The sequence below is a fragment of the Microtus oregoni genome, unplaced genomic scaffold, assembly GCF_018167655.1.
Source record: "Microtus oregoni isolate MIOR12 unplaced genomic scaffold, Mior012 000000F_ref0000247, whole genome shotgun sequence".
NCBI classification, from domain to species: Eukaryota; Metazoa; Chordata; class Mammalia; order Rodentia; family Cricetidae; genus Microtus; species Microtus oregoni.
This window is the reverse complement of record NW_024543059.1, coordinates 30106635-30128205: the sequence shown is the minus strand read 5'-3', so window position 1 is coordinate 30128205 and position 21571 is coordinate 30106635. Positions and strand designations below refer to the sequence as shown.

Here is a 21571-nt window from a genome sequence, read left to right as displayed (position 1 = left end):
CAAACATATTTCACTCTGTGAATTGTTTCTGCTGCTACGCATGTGCGATAGCTAAATGGCCCTGGCAGCTTCCTTGAAGCCTTCGCCAAAACTCCTGTACTTTTTATGCATGCTTGCATTCTGAAAAATATCACCAAGGAAAAGGCAACTGACGACATCTCTCTAAAACTTTCCCCTTTTCACTCAAGAATGTGTTGCTAGATGTCATGGTCATAGCAAGAGGGGTTTCTTACACTGGATAAAGGAATCAAGTGAATTCAGAAGAATGACCAGAGATGCCTTTCCAAAAGAAATAGATAGACCCTACAGAGCTGTTCAGGTCAAACAAAAGCAAGAAGAGATTAAGGAACAAGGCAGCCACGCCAAGGAACACTTGGAAACGTGAGGAAAAACAATGAGCACCCTATGGGGAAAGAAAAGACTCCATTTGCAAATATGGCTGAGCAAACAAAAGGACAATCTCCAACATGGTGCATGACTCTAATGAGAAACTGATTTGGACAAAGGGGTACAGGGAAAGGGGGAACTGCAGAACTTTGAAAACAAATGAAGAGCCACAGCAACCACCATTTCAGAACAGACTTGATAAATAAAAGTCTGAAAAACTGAAATGGGGAGGATTGGAGATGACAATGCCAAGAATAAAAGTTAGCAGCAGAGAGGGAAAGGTTCAGATTTCCAAGGTGACAGACATGAATAACACATAATTATACAAGGCCCCCAAATGAGGAAAAAGACAGAAATACATTTTGCATATGTTTACATAGTTTATGCAATGAAAGGAAATGAACTTGCAGAAGGTAAATATAACTTGTGGAATTGTAAAAGCGACAAAGATACTTACATTATCACAATTGGTAGAAAGAGATTACATGCAAAATGAATTAATTTCCACATTCTCATCAACATCTCTCAATTTACCCCAAATGGCAGCCACGAGACTCTGTTGTGAATTGAGAATATCGAAGTAGATAATGTAAAGTTATGCAAGAAAGCTATAGAAGGATGAAAAGCTAATAATATGCTTTGGTTTGAGATGAAAAGTAAAAAGTATCAGAGACTATAATCATGATACATTATGGATAGATTCAATTCTATGTAAAGCTATCAAGGCAACCTGTGACATCAAAAACAAACATTCCATTTCTAGTGAAGGATGTGCCAAAAGAACAAAAACAGAGAAATCCCAAAACAGGATCCAAAAGATAATTATTGCAGATACTTAAAAAGACATTAAAGTCATATGCATCATTTATATTAAAATAAAATAATTATTAAATTAAATATATATTAAAATGTATTTTATATAGTCCAGATAAACATAAAAATAATGCCTTAGAAAAATAAAAGTAAAATTTGATGTGAAGGAGTTAGTTAAGAGATATAATAAATACGTTCCTAGCTCCTTGCACAGGGCAACCGATGGAAAGGTCTTGGTTTTCTCATTACCTGGCAGATGAGTGAGGAGCAACATTTGTTCTACTTTGGTCATTAGCCAAGGTCTTGGCAGAGATCTTCATCCTGGGATGCTCTAGGGGAGAGCTAAGTGGTCCTTGATGGGCTCCTGGGTAAGGCCAGGTTGCCAGAGTGACCAAGCCTGACCGGATGCTGCAGACTTTCAGCCCAACTGCCTGGGAAGAATGGGAGCTGGAGGTGGGGCCATCCCCAGGTGGCAGATCCTCAGAGTTCTGGGCTGCTGAGCACAGAGAAGTGGGAGGGAGAGGGTGCTCTGAGATGCATGGGGAAACTCCCATCTCTGTATCCCAGCAGGACGCACCTTACCTGTGCATCTCTTGCATCTTGCCCATCTGGACGTGGATGCCTTTAAATAACAGACAAAAGCAGCTAAAAATATGTCCCTGAGTTCTCCTAGATAATGCTCAGACCCTAGAAAGAGCCTTACAGAACCTCTATTTTGTAGTCAAATCGAACAAAGTTGTGAGTAGGTTGGGGTACCACTTTTTATTTTTAAAGGGGTCAGATATATCTGTGAGTCTGAACCCCGTTGAGTCTGCCCACACACCCTCTCATTTATATTACACCATCTGTAGGTTATTTATCATGCAAATATATGTACTTGCTATATTGCATTAACAAAGGAATGACAAGAGGCTGCTTATGTTCAGTAAAGAGGTGACTTTTAAATATTTTTCATCCACAGTTGATGGAATCCAACTGTACACAAAACCAAGCTATAAATTAATTTTAATTATGCACACTGACAGTCAAAATCATAAGACAATGTAGCCACCACCTCAGGAATATATTATAATATCACCTTAATTATTCTGTCAATGAAACCTTCTGCTGGGTAAATTGAAATTTCTGATCCTTTCTATGAATCCTGGGAAGGCTTTGGCAGAAAGATACTATCCCGATTTTTCCCAGAGAGCAGTAATCGTTGAGAGAATACACAGATAGCTTTTATTGTGATGAAGAAAATACATGTCTTCATACAAGTAAAACTGTGAGTCATTAAAATATCCATCAATGTTAAGAACAAGGCAAGTATGCAGACAAGCCAATTACTGGTCTCAAGTGCAATTGGAAAGAAAGGGAAACAAAGATATTGGGAAGGATGAGTTAAAAGAAAATCTTAGAAACAAAATGATCACAATTACGGTGACTAATTAAGATTAACATACAGAATTCAACTACTTTCCTATACATTGGGCTAGAAAACAGAATCAATGCCATCCAACCGAAAATGGTGATCACCCAGTAAGATACCCAGAAATGAACAGCAAGAAATTTGGAGGACTTTCCTGAACAGTCCTATTTACTAGATAAAATTAGATTTGAATACAAGTTGAAATTGTGGAGTTCCCAGACAAGAAGACCTGCTGTGTAAACCCATTGTGACCCCAATTAGATGCTTATAACACACAGAGGAAGGGAGAGGGAGCAGAAGAGAGTATCCACTTGAAAATATTAATATTAATATGATTAAAGCTTTGGAAATCAAGAGCATCGAGGCAGATTAACCAAAAAACACAACAGCACTTTGAGGAACTTAATTTACATAGAAGGTGACAATCTGACCAGACGGAAGAGTCTCATATTATAGAAATACTTTATTGTATGTCTAGTGTACTAAGTGACCACCCTTGGAGAAAAACAACTAAATCTTTATCTACATTTCTTATGATGAATCTTAAAAAACCAAAAGTTATAAAGGGGAACAAATGAAAACACTGGTTTAGAAAGAAAACGGAGTAAATTTATTTGTAAACTCAACACAGGGAAGACCTTCTCGAGGGCAATCTTACATTCTATAATGGAAACCATGAATAAACTAGCAGCATAGAGTTTTTAATATATGTCAATATATATGCACTCAATAAATAGCATCAAAAACAAATGCCAAACAAAGATTAAGAGAATAAAAAACTGAAATTTGTATAAAAGATAGAATATAAAATTGAAATTACCAAAATATATATGAAAAATTCAACCTTGCTCATGGTTAAATGAACTTAAAGCAGAATATTGTTGCCTTATCATTTTTTACCAGTTAGATTGGGAAGGGAAAAATTAAATAGGAAAATATTTAACACCAGAGAGCTGAGCATCTGACCCTTTAATTGTACTCTGGGTGGGGGTACCCACTGACCACTGAGGACCATTTGGAAATATTTATCAGAAGTCTAAATGCACATCGTCCTACCTACATCCATCTCTAAACTGGAATTTATACCAAGATAAGTCAGAAAAAAATATGGCAAAGTATGCACTAAAAAGCTAACTATAGACTTGTGTATAAAAATAAAACCTGGAAATACTGTAGCTATGCGCTCACCATTAAAGCTGAAAATACTGTAGCTATGCGCTCACCACTAAACCTGGAAATACTGTAGCTACGTGCTCACCACTAAACCTGGAAATACTGTAGCTACGTGCTCACCACTAAAAGGCTAATCCAACAAATTGTAAACCACCAATGGAGTGGAACACTAAGAAGCTCTTAAGAGGAATGAGGTAGACCTTTAGATGTCCTTACGGAAAGCTCTCTAGGACAAAACAGTAGACGCAAAGCACCTTTCAAGCGTGAGTTCTAGGAAAACAACAGCAAAGTCTCTCCACACTCTCTTCCCTCTCTGTCCCCACCTTTTCCTTCTTCCTCTAAAACTGTTCCTAGGAGGAAATGGGAGCATGGGGGAGACGATTTTGAACCATATACATCTTCTAACTATGAGCACAGCTAGTCTTTACTATTATTTTTAAAATGGCAATCATTACTCAGATAGTCAAAGCCAAGTCTAGGGTTCAAATTTTAACTAACAAAAAGACACAAAGCCTGGTCTTTAGGTACCAAAAGACACCTATTTGTTTCCAGTTACTTTAATAAAAAAAAAATAACACCAGCAATAAAAATTTTGTGCATCATTTGTTGATACTGGATGTAAAAGATACATGCCGGGAAAGATCTTGCTCCAGATGGTGAGCAGGGCCACAGCTTTCAAATGCTTTAGCTAGGGCTAGTCCTAGTTTAGAAGTGATACAACCTGGGTGCTAATTTCATTGACAGTGCAGATCTACAGGAATCAGCTTGCTCAAAACATCATCTAGAAGGCCAACTTTCTCTCTGATACAAAGTTGGTCATTAGTAAAGGCAAAAAGACAAAAGAAAAAAAAAAGTTAAATTACAGGAAAGCAGGAAGAGAATTGAACTTGTGTTTGCCTTCCTTTCACAAGGAAGTTGTTGAAATGAACCCAGTGAGTGTTGCTCAGCCTTTGTTTCAGCCTGGGTCTGTGCATGACACAAGCAGACAGTAAATTCTGGTGTGTGAGCCCATGCCAAGGGGCATGCAGGCACGGAACACCGACTGGACAGGCCTCTACTGGCCCACTAGAACCACTGAGCTCTGCCCTATAGGGCTGTGAAGAGGAGGCAATGACCACGGGTGCCCCTGCTGAGGACAAGGATATGACAACGGTAAGTACGAGAAGAAAAAAAACAGAAGGGTGTTGGAATCTCTTTCGTTAAAGTAACCAGGAAACTAAGACTAAAGACTGACAGCCACACAGATACTTTAGAGTTGTTCCATTTGGCATGACATGGGGTTAGGGATCCAAGTCTCGCCTCCCAGATACTTCTCCTATCTGTGCATGCCCTATGTGGTGCTATCAAGCAAAGTCTTTGGAGACAGCCTCCACGAAGTTTGGGGCCGACATGAGGATGCCAATGGTGCAGATGATGGTGAAGACCGAAAAGGCCATAAGGCACAAGCGGTCCACCACGCAGGCTGCAAACTTCCACTCACTGCAGACCACCTCGCTCTCATCCTGGCAGCGGAAGCGGTTGGCAATGTAGCGGACCTCCTCCAGGATCTTGGCCAGGTCAGAGTCCCCATCGGAGGGGTGGGCACCATGCAGGAGATGCTCATCGTGTGTTGGGGAGCAGGCCAGACGACCGCACACAACCCCAGAGTCTGGAGTCGGGGCACAGTGCATGCCTTCCAGGCCTCGGAAGCCGATGTAGAGTAGGTTGCCATTGCTGGTGGGTGGCCCAGCCCCTGCGCTCAGCTCCACGCTGGCCAGACTGCAGCGGCGAGCCTTGTGCTGACAGGCTGGCCGCACCTTGTCCTCCCCGGGCCTCTTCATCCGCAGGAACCATGCACACCAGTTCAGAAGAATGATCCTGGTCTGCAAAGACAACGGGATGTCAAGAGCCGCCCAGAGTTGTCTCTCAGCTGAGCCCCACAGCAACACGACCCACGAAAGAAGCCGGCTTTACAGATACTGGGGAGAACAGGCTCCCCTGTCTTCTCAGTGAATTTATACAGCATATCAGTGAGGACACCTGGCAAGAATGGAGTCAAATGTGAGGTGAGACTATGACCTATGTCTGTTTATCAATGTGGGAACAACTGAAGTTCCCCTGGGGTGGACATATTACACTCTATATGAGAGAGAAGTAAAGCATTAAGCTCAATAAGAATGCCCGAGATGTATGTAACAGGGAGAGTCATTTTCTTTTCTGAACTTTCCTTTTGTACTCCCGGGGGACCTCAGGTCTCAACTCCCTGGCTTTCATACCAACTGTGAGGTGTCCTTCAAGATCACTACAAGCTAAGTGAGGCTCTGTAATATGTCAGACCCAGAGTGGATCCCTAGCTTGGAGCACCTTTAGGGATCTGATATGGGATAACCACACCTTCTGTGAGAAAGTCCCTATCTTTGCAAAATTGGTTTTAAAAATTGTGCCAGAACTACCAAGAGAATCAACGAGAATCAGAAAATGAGGGTGGTTATCTCTAATCTGTTCTTAGGAGTTCAGAGGACGTGTCTGGGCTCCATGGATGCCAGACTGTGAAGGCAAAGGCAGGTGATGATCTACTTTAACCTGTGTAAATGGACCACGGGGCCTCGGAGGCCTATGGAAAAAGAAGAGCTAAGATATTAATATGGAAGAGAGTTTAGGTGCTTCTAACCCAACTCATTAGGCTCTGATGATGAGGAAGTAAGACTGGGGTTGGGGCAATATATGGAAAAGGCAGAAACGGTGTCCGCATGCTTCCTATGAACAGTCCAGGCCATGGAGGCCTCCGACAACAATGCCTCCTGCTGGTGTGCATGTAATGAGTGCGTGAATGGGTGAGTGTGACTGATGCCTAAAAAAAAAAAAAAACCTTTTTATAAATTATTTTTAAAAGGCCAAGGGCTGTACTTGGGTATTGGAATTTTTCAGCCTGACCCTTAAAAGTGTTATACATGGAGAGTGCCTGATGCAGAGAAACTAGTGACAAGTTACCCCGAGAGGTGACAGGTTTCGTGTTTTGTGACAGCTGAAATCTCAATCTGGACAAAGAAGAAGATTCTTGAAGACAGTCACAGTGTGTGAACAGTGTGCCTTTTCCTAAAACACCTAGAGTCACACTTCAAGGTCATCTTGACTTAGGATAGTAGAAACACTTTCCCAGCCTTCTGTCTGCAGGGGAAGATGCAAGCTGTGAAGTTCACGTCCGCAGTGTTTCTTTCTCAGCAGTCAGTTTTGTGGCATCTTAATAAAAAATGCAAAAATCAGATCTGTAGCCAGAGAGTGAGAAGCACAAGAAATGTCAAGCTGAGGTCCCCCACAACTGGGAAGCCTTTCACAGCCTTCTACTTTCAGGGTGGGAGACTGCACTGGGGAAAGCTGTAAGAACTTTTCCAAATCAGAAACCAGCAGAGGCCCACAGTTCCCTTCTCATGAGACCGAACATCCAGCTTAGTCATCTGGAGCCATGAAATGAGAATAGCTTCCCCATTTTACAGATGGACTAAAACTCAGAGAATGATTGACTCAAGGTCAGTCTTTTACTGTGTTTAGACCGCTGCAAGCCTCATCTACCAAAGGTGCCCCAGGGTTCTCTTCAGAACTCCTAAGACTTAGCCCAAGCCCTCTCTCAGAAGACACCAAGAAGGTCTGTGCTAGATCTCAAAGGAGGCTGTCAAACTATAAGAGAATCTGAACGCCAAGGCAGCTGTTCACACGAGAGCCGAGCAGGACTGGTTCCCTTTCCTGCCACACAGGGGTCCATGTGTTCTCTGAGAGACATCTGCAACTGGTGGGATCCATTTCACCAAGTCTATTTTGAATTCCATGGCTTTCAAGGATAGCACATCTCCAAAGATGGAATTATTCTTCTGGAACTCATCAAACCATGCCTATGACCTCTTCTGCCAGCCTACGATATTGTTGTTACTTGTGCAGATGCCACACAATACCACTGCACCCAGCAGTCTCTTCTTCATAATAGCATCAGACCATAAGAGTACCTGGGAGGCTGTTTATGTTTCAGAGACACATGGGATGAATGAAAAGTGCTGTATGCTTTATAAAATGAGAGGAATATACACTTCGGTTTAACTTGTAGCCAACTGGTTTTAACAACCTTTTATCCCGAGAGACTTGTAACGGACAGATGCTCTTAATTAAGACTCTGGGAGAATAAAGTGGTACCATTTCATTAAAAATGGTTTTGTGTCTCTGTGTGTCAGTTCCTTTATCTTCATACCAGCCAAAATACTCAAAGAAATAAGAATGAGTGTATTTTTTATATTGGCATAAACACTAGAGAAAAATAGAGAATTCATTAAAAATGGTTTTTGCTAAAATGGCTGTTGTGAATAGTATTTTGACTGGGCAAAGATGTGTTACATTTGTTTATGCCGCAGAATATTTAACTATATAAAGGGGTGTTACATTTGTTTGTGATACATTTGTTTAACAATGTAAGGATGGGTTACATTTGTATATGTTGCATTTGTTTAATTACCTAAAGATAAGTTGCATTTGTTTCACTTTGCCTGCCTAAGTTACCTGATTGGTTTAATAAAAAGCTTAACAGCCAATAGTTAGGCAGGAGAGGGATAGGCTTGTCTGACAGGCAGAGAGAATAAATAAGAGAAATATATGCTCAAAAAGAAAAAGAGAAGAGAGGAGAGAACAAGGGAGAAAGGAGATGCCCAGGGTCCGCTGGTCAGGCAGCTGACAGACAGAGAGACTTCTGGACTTGAATGGATTCCAGTGATCTCTCTGAGGGTCTCTCAACTTGGGCACAATATTTGGTGTATTGGCCGGGCACCCTGGGGACCCCTGTCGGGACCTCCCCCCTCTGCACCACCCAGGTCTAGAGGTTTGTTCTAATCTGATACCGGTAAGATTTATGTATGTGTGCTGTCAACTTGAAAATAACTGTGCTGTTAGTCTGATCTTTATATGTTTTTTTTTTTCTTTCTAAGGCTGGTCAGTCGCTTTTGAGGAGATAGTGAGGATGGGTGGTCCAGGGTCCCACTAAAGACAGAAGTGTCCAGGCGGTGATCCTGGAAGAAGAGAGAGACATCTCTCTCAAGGGACAGCAGTTGCGGGGTTTCTGAGTAGACCACAGACATGGAATCCTCTTGGTCTCAGCAGCCCCAACTTTCTGAGCAGACCGCAGACGTGGAACCCTGTTGGTCTCAATAGCCTCCCGCTTTTCTGGGATTCTCAAGAGGAAGAACCAAGTTCTGAGCAGATCACAGATGTGGAATCCTGTTGGTCTCAGTGGCCTCCAGCTTTTCTGGGTTTCTCAAGAGGAGAAACCAGATCTGGACATCCAGGTTTATTTTTATTTTTACTGGCACCTATGTCTTTGTAAATGTCAAAGATGCATTATGTTTGGGAAAAGTTTATGCTTTTGTTTCCACAGGAAAAGAAAAATATATGGATTTTAGTCATTTATATACAATGGGTTACAAATACTTAGCACCTTTGATTAAGATGTGTACATTTCTGCTTTTGTTTTAAATATTATATCTATGCAATGTCCTGCTGGAAAAAATCACAGAAAAAGACTTTGATGAAAATTTGTATATTGTCGGGAAAATGAGAGGAGAGACAAAAAAGTTTTTGATTAAAGTTTTTATGTAGTCTAAAAAGCAAAAAAAAAAATTGCAGAAGGTATATGAAAAGTTGTAAAAGGTGAGAGGATGTGAACTATGTTATGGTTTCTCATAGTTTCTTCTACCTGTAAATACTAAATTTAAAAAGGAAAACATAAACATACGCTAAATGTTTACCATACTAGGTTAATTCTGGTTTTAAAAAAAAATCTTGGGCTGGAGAGATGGCTCAGTGATTAAGAGCACTGACTGTTCTTCCAGAGGAGCCAGGTTCAATTCCCAGCACCCACATGGCAGCTCACAACTGTCTGAAGATCTAATTCCAGGGGATCTGACACCTTCACACCAATGCACATAAAATAAAGTTAAATAAACCATAAAAATATTTTTTAAAAAAGAAAAAATTCTTGTTTGTCTTGTTAAAGGATCATGTCTCTTTTTTGAAAAAAAAATGTATGTTTGTTTTGTTGAAAAGTTAGCCTATGGTAACTGAAATTTTCGTACTTGTTCCCTGAGCTCTGGTCACTGGATTCAGGTTAGCAGGAATTTGGATGTCTTTTTGATACAGATAGTGTTAAAACTGTTTTATGCTGTTCTTTATTGGAACAGCTGAGACTAGAGTACCCAGAAAAGAACAGTTGCAAAGATGGACCTTAACAATTTTAGAAACACCAATGCCAGGTGATAGTCACCAGAAGCGTCAGCTAAGTTAAATTTGATAGCATATGATATAAAGTCCTGGTCTTATTAAAGATGCAAACTTATTGTAGACTGTTAGAAATACAAGTTAATAATCAGTCATCCTTGAAGTACTGATGTAATTACAGAGATAAGTCTTATTTAGTCCTCTGTATAGATTTTTTAAGGTCGATTAAAACAAGTAATTAGTAATAAAAGTTTGTCTAATCAGATATATCTTCAGAGATCTGCAGAATATGGCATTTAAAATAATAATTAAAAAGCTTATATCAGACAGAGACTCCCAGATCATAGCAATGACCCAAGGTCTCCAAAGAAGTTTATGGGACACCACAATGTCTCCACCTGGAAAATGATGACACTGACCACTGGGCAAGATGCCCCAATGCACCACCTGCTGCCAGGACCCAGCCCAGACTATGGACACTGGAGAATTGATTGCACCACTTTTGCCTAGACAAAATAGGGTTAGTCTTTTCCATGTCCCTTTTTCACAGGGACCTCCCATCTTATGGGCCTGGTAAAGCCCGCTTCTGATACTTCTGCCTCCAATGCTATAAAGACCTAGGTATGACTGTACATGGGCTGGTTTCTCTTACTTTTTTAATAGTTTGGAAAGCTGTTTGGTCTGTACTTAAATATAATTTATTTATCCTTCTGAGATCTCTGACAGTATTGATGGCTGGGCTAGCTAGAGCCTTGCTAATTTGACAGCATCAAATTTTAAGATATAACTACTTACTGTTTGGGTCACAAGGTCAAGATTTTAAATTTCTTTTAGTTGTCTACACACTTTTAACCCAAGTCTGTGTTTTTGCTAGGACTCAAAAGTATGAGTCTATTTTTGCTGTTTTATATCTGTTATTTGTTTTTTTCTATAATATGGATTTTAATATGGGCTTAAAAGTTTCAAATGTGTTAAACTTCTGTTCCTAGTTTGAATTAGTCTCAACAGATTTCCCCTTGGTTGGCAGATACAACCAAGCATTAATTGCTGACTACAATCCGCTCCAAATGACTGTGGAACCTGGACTTGCTCAAAACTGATATGGACCAGTCTAGCCGATGTGAATGCTCCCTGGCTCTTCAACAGAATCCACGAATCAGATGCTCCCATTGCCTAAATTTTCTCTTTGTTTTTGATTAGCATTTCGCCTTTGTTAACTCTTGACAATGATGCCCCAAGTCAGCTGCAAGCAGTTAAAAGAAGACATCATCCTGTAATCCCTGGTTGAGATGCTAAGTCAAAAGGGAACTCCTTTACGTAGGAAGACTCTGTGCAGATTTAGAAGAGAAATTCTGGTTTTTTTTTTTTTTTTAACGGAACTATGTCCCCCTCGGTATACTAGAGGAAAGATATGTTGCTCCCACTTGGCTTTAAGGGAACCAGGATTGGTTCCCCGAGGTACTTGAGAAGGGGGAAATGTGAGAACATGGAAACCTTTAAGAAACTTTGCTTGATCAGGAGCTGGTTAAGGCACTGAGTTCAAGAAACTCTGCAGCATCAAGAGTTAGCTGGAAACAGGAACTTTTGCTAACGTGCAGACCAACTGTTCCTAGAAGCTAGCCCCCTGTCGACACGCAGCTTTGTGGTCTAGACAGAAGCAGGAATAACTGCTGGGGGAGGGCGGGGGGCATGCACAGGAGCAGAAGTAGCCGCTTAAAGGAGGAAGGGGGTGTGCAGGGTGTGCAGGGTGTGCAGGGTGTGCAGGGTGTGCAGAAGCAGTCCATACCCTGTACTCAGCAAAACTAACCCCCTTGACCCTAAGTAAACCTGGCTTGCGGTGTTTGCCTTTTTATGTCAATTCCAAATGAGGAGTAGGAGCACTCCCTACTGCGCTGTGTCACATGGGGGTCTCTCCCAGCTAGCTGGAATAAGAAATAAACCTTGTTTTTGCATTATGGACTTGACTGGATTCTGGTGGTCTCTCTGGGAGTCTCTCAACTTGGGCACAACAGAAAGAAAAGGCTAAAAGCTCCTAGGCAAAAGGTAGATAAAGAAAAAACAGTTAATTTAAGAGAGCTAGCCAGAAATGAGTTTAAAGTAGGCCAAGCATTCAAAACTAATAATAAGTCTTCACATTATGTTTTGAGAGCTTGTTGGTGGCCTAAAAGAAAAAGCCACAAAAGGTTATCAATATTGGTGGTTATGGATGGATAGGCAGAAGGACATGTAAGTCAAACCTGGCTTAGTTTGCCCTGTGATGTATCATGAGGCTAAGAAAGAAGGACATATAGGTGAGTGTGTCTCAACTTTGTAACAGCACCAATGACTTCTAAAACAAGCTTCATGGTTTGCAGCAATGGCATTTGAGACATAACTACTGAGACCGAGTTCATGCCACAGCTGCGACCGTGAACTTTATGAGAGGTGTTATTGTGTGAATAAGGCGAGTAGTTGAGAGGAACTAGTACTCTTACAAGGCCACTGGAAAATAAACAGTATCTTTTCCTAAGCTAGGGCACTGTAGGGTATTGCATCACTACTGTCTTTAGAAGGCTGGAAACCCTTGGTTCTGCTAGGGATCCACATGCATCTTTCCCCTTATGCTGCATTCCAGCATGTGGGTGCTTCCTAGATTTCCTTCTGGACATGAGCAGTACTGAATGGGTCTTCAGACAGGCTCCTTCTGAGATAGAAAGGGCTGCTTTTCGTGTCCTCAGATGAAAAGACCAGGGATATCTGCAAGGCTCACTAGTGGTGGTAGGCCAGAACAGCTTTTCTCTACCTTGGGTTTCATTCTGGAAAGGCATGGGAAAGTCTGGGGTCAGCCCAAGCCCTCGTCAAGGTCTCTGTGCCTCAGCGAAGAGCAGAACTTCAGGGATTGGGTCCTGAAATGCTGTGGAAGGTCGGAATCAGCAGATAATAGTGTCTGCCTGATGCTTGCAGGTGTAGGGAAGTGATGACATGACCTGGGATGAACCCTGATCAGTTTTCTTTTGTCCTCTGTTCATTATCCACTAGGAACTCTTCATCTTATGTCATGGGTTTGGGCTTAGATTGTAAACCTCTGTGTATTGATTGGATAGAAACTTGGCCCTCTGCAGTGTTGGGTCTGCCCCTATTAAATCCAGTAAGCACATATTGAGAAAGCTTTAGGAAAACAAAACCGGGATGTGTATTGAACATGCACAGATATTTCTCTTGTATCATTCCCTAGCCAGCACTACATAAGAAGTTCTGGTAGGATATTTGCACGTCATTAAGTCTCTGCATCATCTGGAGATGATCTCTACTACACTGGAGGATGTGTAAAGGTTCTGAGCAAGTCCTACACCATTTCCACAAGGAGCGTGGGCACGTTCAGTTTTCTCTATTATCAAGGACATTGGAACCAATGCCCTGTAGATACCGAGAAACACTCATGCGGGTTCTTATTCTCCTCACTCCTCAGTCTGCTGGGAAGCCCCAGCCACATTGCTTCATGGCCCCTCTCCTAGTTCTTCCAACTGCTACACAGTCCTTCTCAGCGGGTGTGTGGAAGGACAGCTTTTAAAGCGCAATACTAGCAGGACACACAAGCAGGCAATCTGGAGCCCTGCTGGGATGTCAGTCTGAAATACTGTCATCTCCACGGCACTGTCCTCAAAGACATACAGAAGGGTGGAATCTCTTTAGGGCCACTAGACAACAGAAAACTGCAAGAGTTCAGGGAGAGCTGGCACTCTACAAGGACACAGGACGTACCCACTTGGGCATTTTGCCACCATCAGGGTCATGGTGATGATACCGCAGCACAATCACCGTCACCACCACAGACAGGCCCACGATGATCATGGTGCTGGCGAAGTATTGTGCTGTAGAGAGACCAGAGGCAGTGTGAAACCTGGGGCCTCAGCAGCACCTACTGCTATAATGTTTTATCAGGGCCTCCTGTGTGGCCATACTAAAAAGCAGGCTGTAGCCTAATAAATACTCGGGTAGCCTAATACTCTGATGGAAAGGGACAACCTAGATCTTTTCAAAGACTTCACTTCCCACCATGAAACAGAAGCAATAACTCTCCCACTGAAGCCGAATGGTCTCTGAGGGATACTGCTCCCACCCCCATGATATACTGGACTGGAACTAGAACCCTGGCTGCAGCAGTGAGACCTGAAAACTACCCTGGTCACAGCATCCTTCACCCGATCTCATTGCTTCCATCGAGGAAACTCTATAAATATGGAGTCTTCCTCTTTCTGTCAGTTATCCCTGGGCAGAAGCACCTAACCCAGACAAGACATTTGTTCCCCTCCCGTTTCTCTAAACACATATTTAATGAATGGCTACTGAGTGATCTCAGGAGATAGGAATCAAGAATTAAAATATATGCTTTAGTCAAAAAAACAATATCCAGGTAAAATAATAAATCTCAAATTGTGAAGTCTTTGACTCTAGAGCAGAAAATATGAGTGTGTGTGGGGGGGAATACAGGAGGAAGGGACGTTCTATCACACACATTCATGCGTACCACCATTCTAGAGATAGCTCATGCTATGTTCTTCTGGCTAGTCTTGAACTCCTGAATCCTGTAATACTCCTGCCTCAGCATCACAAATACTGAGACTACAGGAACATCATCACCCATGGCCTTTCTTCAGTTTAAAGGCAAGCCACAAATCTGGACATCTTTTCCTTCCTGCTTGGGCCTATGTATGGGCCATGGTGTCTTGTAATAGTTATAACAAGTCACGTCTCCACAGCAGGGGACAGAGGGGCAGAATAAACCTCTAGGGACCTTGAAGGACATGTTTCTCCTCCTTGCACCTGTAGGGAAATCCTAGGCACACTGGAGTCCTTGTCTTACCTATCAAGGGCACGGAATCAGATGTGGCAGGCATGATCTCAGCCACAAGCAGCATGAAGACAGTCAGAGAAAGCAAGACAGTTATTCCTGAAACAACAAGGTGAGGAATTCCTTAGTCATAACCGACAGCAAGGCTGAAATTACACCTCACAGAAGCTCACAACAGTTGTTTCAAAAGCATTGTGTAGGTTGCTGGGGCTACACTGTGAGTCCCATAGTTTCTGTACATATGGGTGTATGCATTTTTCTGGGTACAGTTTCGGTCACCTGCCAGAACCCAAAGGACCCTCGAATGGAGACAAGTTTAGTAGCCACAACTTTGAGAGGCTCAACCAGCACGGTTAACTGTCAAGGTCCTGGCTGCATTAATACTAAGATGCAGTTTTATACAGCAGGATCAGGAAACCATGTGGCCGGAAGACTCATTTTCATTCAAGTCTTGACTTTACAACTTAATTGGCTGTGTGACCTTGAATAAGATATTTAACATTCTAAGCCTTATGCTGAGAAAATAGAAGGCTTGAGAAATCTTTCTTCGACACACTAAATATGTATTTACTTAGCAATTTTTTGATATAAGCAGCTCATTTTACCATTTAAACCCTCACTTTTTATATTCTCACAGGGGAAGCCATTCCAGAAATTGCATTCCTATTGTAATGTGTGTAATAATTTACCAATGCAAGCTGATATTAAGTTAATGTGTCTCCCATTCATAGAGTAGACTGGCCAGTTACCACTGAGGAGCAAAGTGGGTGACAGAGAGGGAGAAACATAGCCCATTAGGGTAGAACTGATCTGGTCCCTCACCACATCCTGTTTTTTTTTTTTTTTCCCCCACAAAATCGCGGAATGCCTAGACCCTGACAATTCTCAAGAAGGCACTCTGCCTCTCAAAGAGGCAGAACCAGGAGTTTCTGGTGTCATAAGTGCAATCCTGGCGCAGGGGCTGATGTATGGTAGTTGACAGTGTCCTGCAGAGCTTGCCTCGGGAGAGGGACTTGGATACCTACCAAGGGAGATTTTCTCCCCAGAGTCTGCAGGGAGCAAGAACACCAGCAGAGCCAGGGCCGAGATGAGCACACAGGGGATGAGCAGGTTGAGACCATAGTAGAGCGTCCTGCGGCGCATGGTCACTGTATAGGTGACATCTGGGTAGGGCTCTTTGCAGCATTCATAGAACTTTTCATTCCTCTTGCCAGGGATTCCTGAGCAGGGTGCCAGAGAAAGGAGGAAGATTATCAGAAGACACGGCTGCCTTTTGTTTCTAACTAAGTGTGTACTGTCCAGAAGCACAGTCCTAAACGTGAGTGATGGGTGTCTGAACAAACCTTTATGGGTATGCCACAGCTTTTTAAAGGTATCTCAGTGATATCCAACCAAACTGGTAGATATCCTTTTGATGCATTAGACGTACTTACACAATGTCAATCTTACAGCATTACAAATGCAATTATCAACAGATACCACATAAAGGTGTTTCTGTCACAGGCGGAAGAAATGTACAATGGAGTTGATAACATTGTATCACTGACTGATTCTGTAGCTGGCCTACTTTGTACAGTGTAAATGCATTCTATGATCTTCACACAATAAAACTGCATGGCCCTTTTCCAAACGTATACCGGATGGTAAGTGACTCATAATAATTTTGATTTGGATTTAAAATGATGCAATATAGGTATAAAATAAAAGCCAAAATGTCTACACAGAGAGAAAAAAATTCCAACTATTTTTCTAAGCCTTAGAGATTGGCTGACAGAGCATAAATCGCTATGCAGGCATCATGTCAAGAAGTGTGTGTACTGAAAGGAACAGTTTCTCAGAATCTCACATTACCTTCCAAAAATTAAGAATGCTAGAGTGACCAGTTTGATCCCTGGCCTATACAGGCCAATGGACTTAGGAAATTTACAACCACCCTGATCTAGACCATGTTCAAACTACCTGACTCACACACCGTGCATTCCCCTCACCCCATGCTAAACTGTCGTATGCACCTGTTGCTTTACAATCTAATGCCCATCCCCTCTCAGCAAAGGACTGACTTAGTGTCTAGTTGAATTGTGTCTCCCAAAGTGGAATGTTGTTCTCTGCCCTAACACTGCTGCTTGTACTTCTGACTGAACCCCCACTTGTGATGCTCTTCGTTAGCACCATCAACTTCAATGTGCGGCTCAACCATGCTAGAGGACTAGAATGGACCCCACAAAGTCTACTCTAGCACTGCTGGTTTAGAGGCCCTGCCATGGCTGCTTGCTGCACTCGCCAACTGACTTCTGCCGCTCATTCTGGAGCTCTCAGGACATGATGGAGAAGGCTGTCAAGTGTAGCCAGTGAAAGGAAAATTAGAGAAATTCCCAAGTCTTTCAGTTCACATAGGTAGAAGGCATCTCTCTTCTGGGACATAAGGTCTTTGTTTTGTGCTAGCCTTACCCATGAGATCCCATTCTCCATTGGGGATATAGCTGCTGATATCTGCCTCCTGCATCTGCAGGTCCAGGGACCACCCTCCATAGGACCAGGACCCAAACTTCAGTTTGCACTGCTGCACGTCAAAAGGGAACCAGCGCACATCAATATAGCAGGAGCTCTTGAATATGCCTATGTGAGCACGGGAAATGACCAGAAGATTGAAATGGCGGTAAGAGAAACAGGCTCAGAACACACCCACAGTTCCTGCAGCCTACCCCCCACCCCCAACCCCGACACACACTGAACTCTTGCTAGGACCTATTCAGAGCAAGTCAAGGTGCCCCCTCCCCGCCCCATTTTCCTTTTGGAAAAACCCCTAGAGAAGCTCAGCCAAAATGTCACTGTTTTTAAAATTAAAACACAACAATAGCCTTTGTTATGGAAGGCTTTTCTCAGGAAACTTAGTGCAAATAATTAATTATATACTTCATTTGCCAGGAGCACATCCTGAGTCTAAGCAATATGAGAAAAAGAAAGGGTGCAAGAAATCTCAGAGAAGCTGGTAAAAAATGATGGAGTTAGAAAGAGAATTGGAAAGAGACAGAAGAGGCTGGTGTGAGTGAGTGTGTGTGTGTGTGTGTGTGTAATAAACAGTTAGTTATCTGAAAATATATGTAGAGTGTAACTCTAACCTGTACAGTTTCCATAGCAATGGGATAAGGTGCAAAATTAAAGAGAGAGAGTTTGGATGCACAAAAACATACTTCACATTTCTTTCCTGAAATAAAGACTGAAGGAAGGAGGGAACTGAAGAGTTTTACACTTGCACACTCTACTGCACACCCATGCTGAGAAAACACAAACTGTCCCTTAGAGGTCCTTTAAATGTGCCTTACATTCCCAGATACTTGGGGAGATGATGCAGGGGGTGACAAGTTCAAGGCTATCCCAGGCGACTTAGTGATATCTCAAAATAAAGAGGGACTTCCTTTCTCAGTGGTAGAGTGCCTACTTAGTATGTATGAGGCTCAAAATTCAACAGAAATACTACAGTATGTATGTGTGTATATATATATATATATATAAAATGTAGGCAGGTGTGTGTATATATGTATATATGTATGTATGTATGTATGTATGTATATATACACACACCTATATCACATGCCCACAGGAACTTGAAAGTCACCACGGGCATTCCCTTACCATTTGTGGACTGAATTTCTCCTAATCCAAATACAGTTAGAAATCTGAATTTGATTCCATTTCTATGACAAGACCCAAGAAGAAGACAGAAAAGCTTCAACGGTTGCCTGAGGCTTGCAGCAAGATCAGTTAACTGCCAACAGGTAAGGGATAATGGGGACATTCTAAAATTCAATTGTAGCGACCCTCTGAAAATTTACTAAAACTCATGGAGTTAAGATTTTTTAAATGTATAATATGCAAATTCTACCTCCACCTGCCTCTTAAAAATAAACACAGAAAGTGGGTGGAGAGATGGTCCAGTAACGGTTAAGAACACAGGCCGCTTTTCCAGAGATCCCAGGTTCAATTCCCAGCGCTCACATGATGGCTCACAACCACCCATTTCTTCACTCAAAGTGTGCTGGAAGTCATCGCAGAACCCTCTCTATAAGGTACCTGCAGCGTGGAGGAAGGGCTGGAGCAGGCAAGCAGATGTCTTAAGACAGAAAGCCTGAAAAGCAACAGTTCTCTAATCGATATGAACATCAGTGAGAGGGCTATGTCTCTGCTGGATCCAACCACTTATTCATCCATTTATTGACAGAACCACCCGCAGTTGAGAAGTGATGGATGGTAAGGTGAGCAAACAAAGATTCTGTCTACAGAATTCTTATCGTCTGCTAAGCGGAGGAGCATTGTAAACAATAGGCAAAGCCAGCTTCACCATGTGCTGTGAGACGAGGGGCTAGAGAATGTGTGTGTGCGTGTGTGTGTGTTTCATAAGAAGCTATATATTCAACGGGCATGTATGTTAAGAGTGTGTAAATGTATTCTGAGTGTAGTCACGACAGTGTAAGCAGTGGGTTTCAGATATGTTATAAGAAGTTTCAGTGAGGAATATTTAATTCTTGAAAATATGTTAATGAAAGCTTCTAAATAATAAAATAAAAAGAATTGATACTCATATACTAGAACACACCTTGAATGTGCCTCAAAGGGCAGGCAAACAGATCAATCCCATGAAGCTATTTACCACCAGGAGGTTAAGAAGAAGAAATCAGTTGAGGAACAAGTCACCAGAGGGTGCTCCCTGGAAGGCCCTGGGTCTTGCACCTAACTTGTGAGCAATCTTAACTTCATGAGCATCGAATGCTCATCATCTTCCCAGCACTGAAGTACCTGTCAACTTCCTGTGCCAACTGGAGAGAGATGAAGGAGAAAAGGCCTGCCTATCATGTTTATGGGCGGAAAGAAGAATGGGAAATTACTCAACAAAGGAGAGTAGACTGTGAATTAACATGAATAAGAACAGAAGATAGACCTCGGCAAAGACCTCTGAAATGTGATCTTAACTTCAGAGACGATACCCAGAGTGAGGTAAGAGAAATGTGAGACCCCGATGGGAAGGTGGTTAACCAACATGGAGTCAGTTCTCCCCTCGGGAGGATCCTGAGGACCTTAGGACCGATGCACATACTTGCTTAAATTTTCTCACTGGATGGAGACCAGGGGCGTAGATCTTACCTGGAGGAAGATACTGGCAATGCCCAGATGCATTCACCAGGACATTGGTGTGGAATGTGGCATCAAACCGTTCATCAGCACTAGAAACAGGAAAAGGATTCATGAGCCAGAATCTCTAGGCAGTGCGTTTCTTACCGTCCTTAGATTGTCGTGTCTATGGGTCAGAAAGCTTTTCGAAGGTTTCCTGTTGGTAGCTGGATAACCCCATACCTGCCTGGGAGAGTCAATGTGACTTACCTGGAAGTCCTCTCAGTGAGGTGCCAATGGCCACTCCCATTTCATATGACATGTGATGTCCTGACTTTCTTTCTGTTGCTACGATTAAAGAAGCTTAAAAAATAAAGGTCTCTTTGACTCACAACTCTAGGTTCCAGAAAAGTCAAGGCAGTAACAATGTATCCCATGCACAGTCCAGATCAGAGAGAATAAACGCAAGGACTCCCACTTCTCTCAGCCAGCTTTTTCCTTTCTCTCCCAGTCAGGCCTCCCTGCCACTGTGTGACATTATCCCAGAGGAAACATAAATAGATATCTACTCATCCCAGACAAGGGACCAAGGACACACTTAAGTAAGGATACCTCCAAAGTCCAACTTGATGAACCAGTTAAGTTTTATGGGCGGCTAATCACAGGAATATTGATTAGGGGTTGCTTACAGGGGCAGAGACGACTCAAAATATTTGCACCATCAAAGTCTACCCCAGAATGGGTGACAGCTCAGAAAAGCTGGAAACATGGCGTACACTGCATAATCTACAGTAAGCCGAATAATTTAAAGGGTGTCCAACAGCAACGTAGGCAGGAAAGGATTGGTTTGTAGGTTACAGACTATCAACAATGGAAGCCAAAGCAGGACTCTAGAGGCAGGGACTGTAGTAGAGACCACAAAGTAATGCTGCTTCCTGGCTTACTCCAAATGGTTTGCTCAGCTTGCTTTCTTATACAAACACCTGCCTAAGGATGGTGTCTATTGCTGTGGTGAAACTCCATAACAAAAATCAACTTGGAGAAGGAAGTGTTTATTTCACTCCCAGTTCCAATATAACAACTCATCAACAAAAGTAGTGAGGGCAGGAACTCATTCACAGCAGGGACTTGGAGGTCGGAATTGATTTGGATGCCACAGAGGAGTGCTGCTTACTGGCTTACTCTACTTGCTCAGACTGCTTTCAAACAGAACCTTTAACCACTAGCCCAGGGATGGACCATCCACAATTGGCTGGGCTCTCTCCCTCATCAGTCACTAATTAAGAAAATGCCTACAGCCTGATCGTATGGAGGCATTTTCCCAGATGAGGCTTCCTCCTCTCTGAAAACCAGCTCCTTTTTAGTTGACATAAAACTAGCCAGTACAGGGAGTAGAGTCCAGTGGGCTGGGCCCTCACATATCAATCAACAATCAAGAAAATGTCACATAGATAAAAATGCCACATAGATAGGTTCATAGGCCAACCTGATGGGAGAAACTTCTCAATTGACATTCCTTCTTCTTCCAGGTGATTCTAGTTTGTGTCAACTTGACGAAACCTAGCCAGCACACCAAGCTTCAACAGTTTCCTTTAAATCTAAAGGAACCAAACTGGAGTCAC

At 42.4% G+C, this 21571-nt stretch overlaps 1 protein-coding gene across 3 annotated transcripts in view; it reads right to left on the bottom strand.

The window, feature by feature from the left end:
• Positions 1–2285: 2285 nt before the first annotated feature.
• Chrna7 (cholinergic receptor nicotinic alpha 7 subunit) overlaps positions 2286–21571 on the bottom strand; it is a 108930-nt gene continuing 89644 nt past the window's right edge. For all 3 annotated transcript variants that reach the window (XM_041658595.1, XM_041658587.1, XM_041658604.1), the window contains 6 exons: positions 19983–20062; positions 17292–17459; positions 15869–16063; positions 14856–14942; positions 13754–13863; positions 2286–5646 (listed from right to left, as the gene is read on the bottom strand). In XM_041658595.1, coding sequence (XP_041514529.1) covers positions 5128–5646; positions 13754–13863; positions 14856–14942; positions 15869–16063; positions 17292–17459; positions 19983–20062 — 1159 coding nt within the window. In that variant the 3' untranslated portion in view covers positions 2286–5127. The remainder of the gene's footprint in view (positions 5647–13753; positions 13864–14855; positions 14943–15868; positions 16064–17291; positions 17460–19982; positions 20063–21571) is intronic.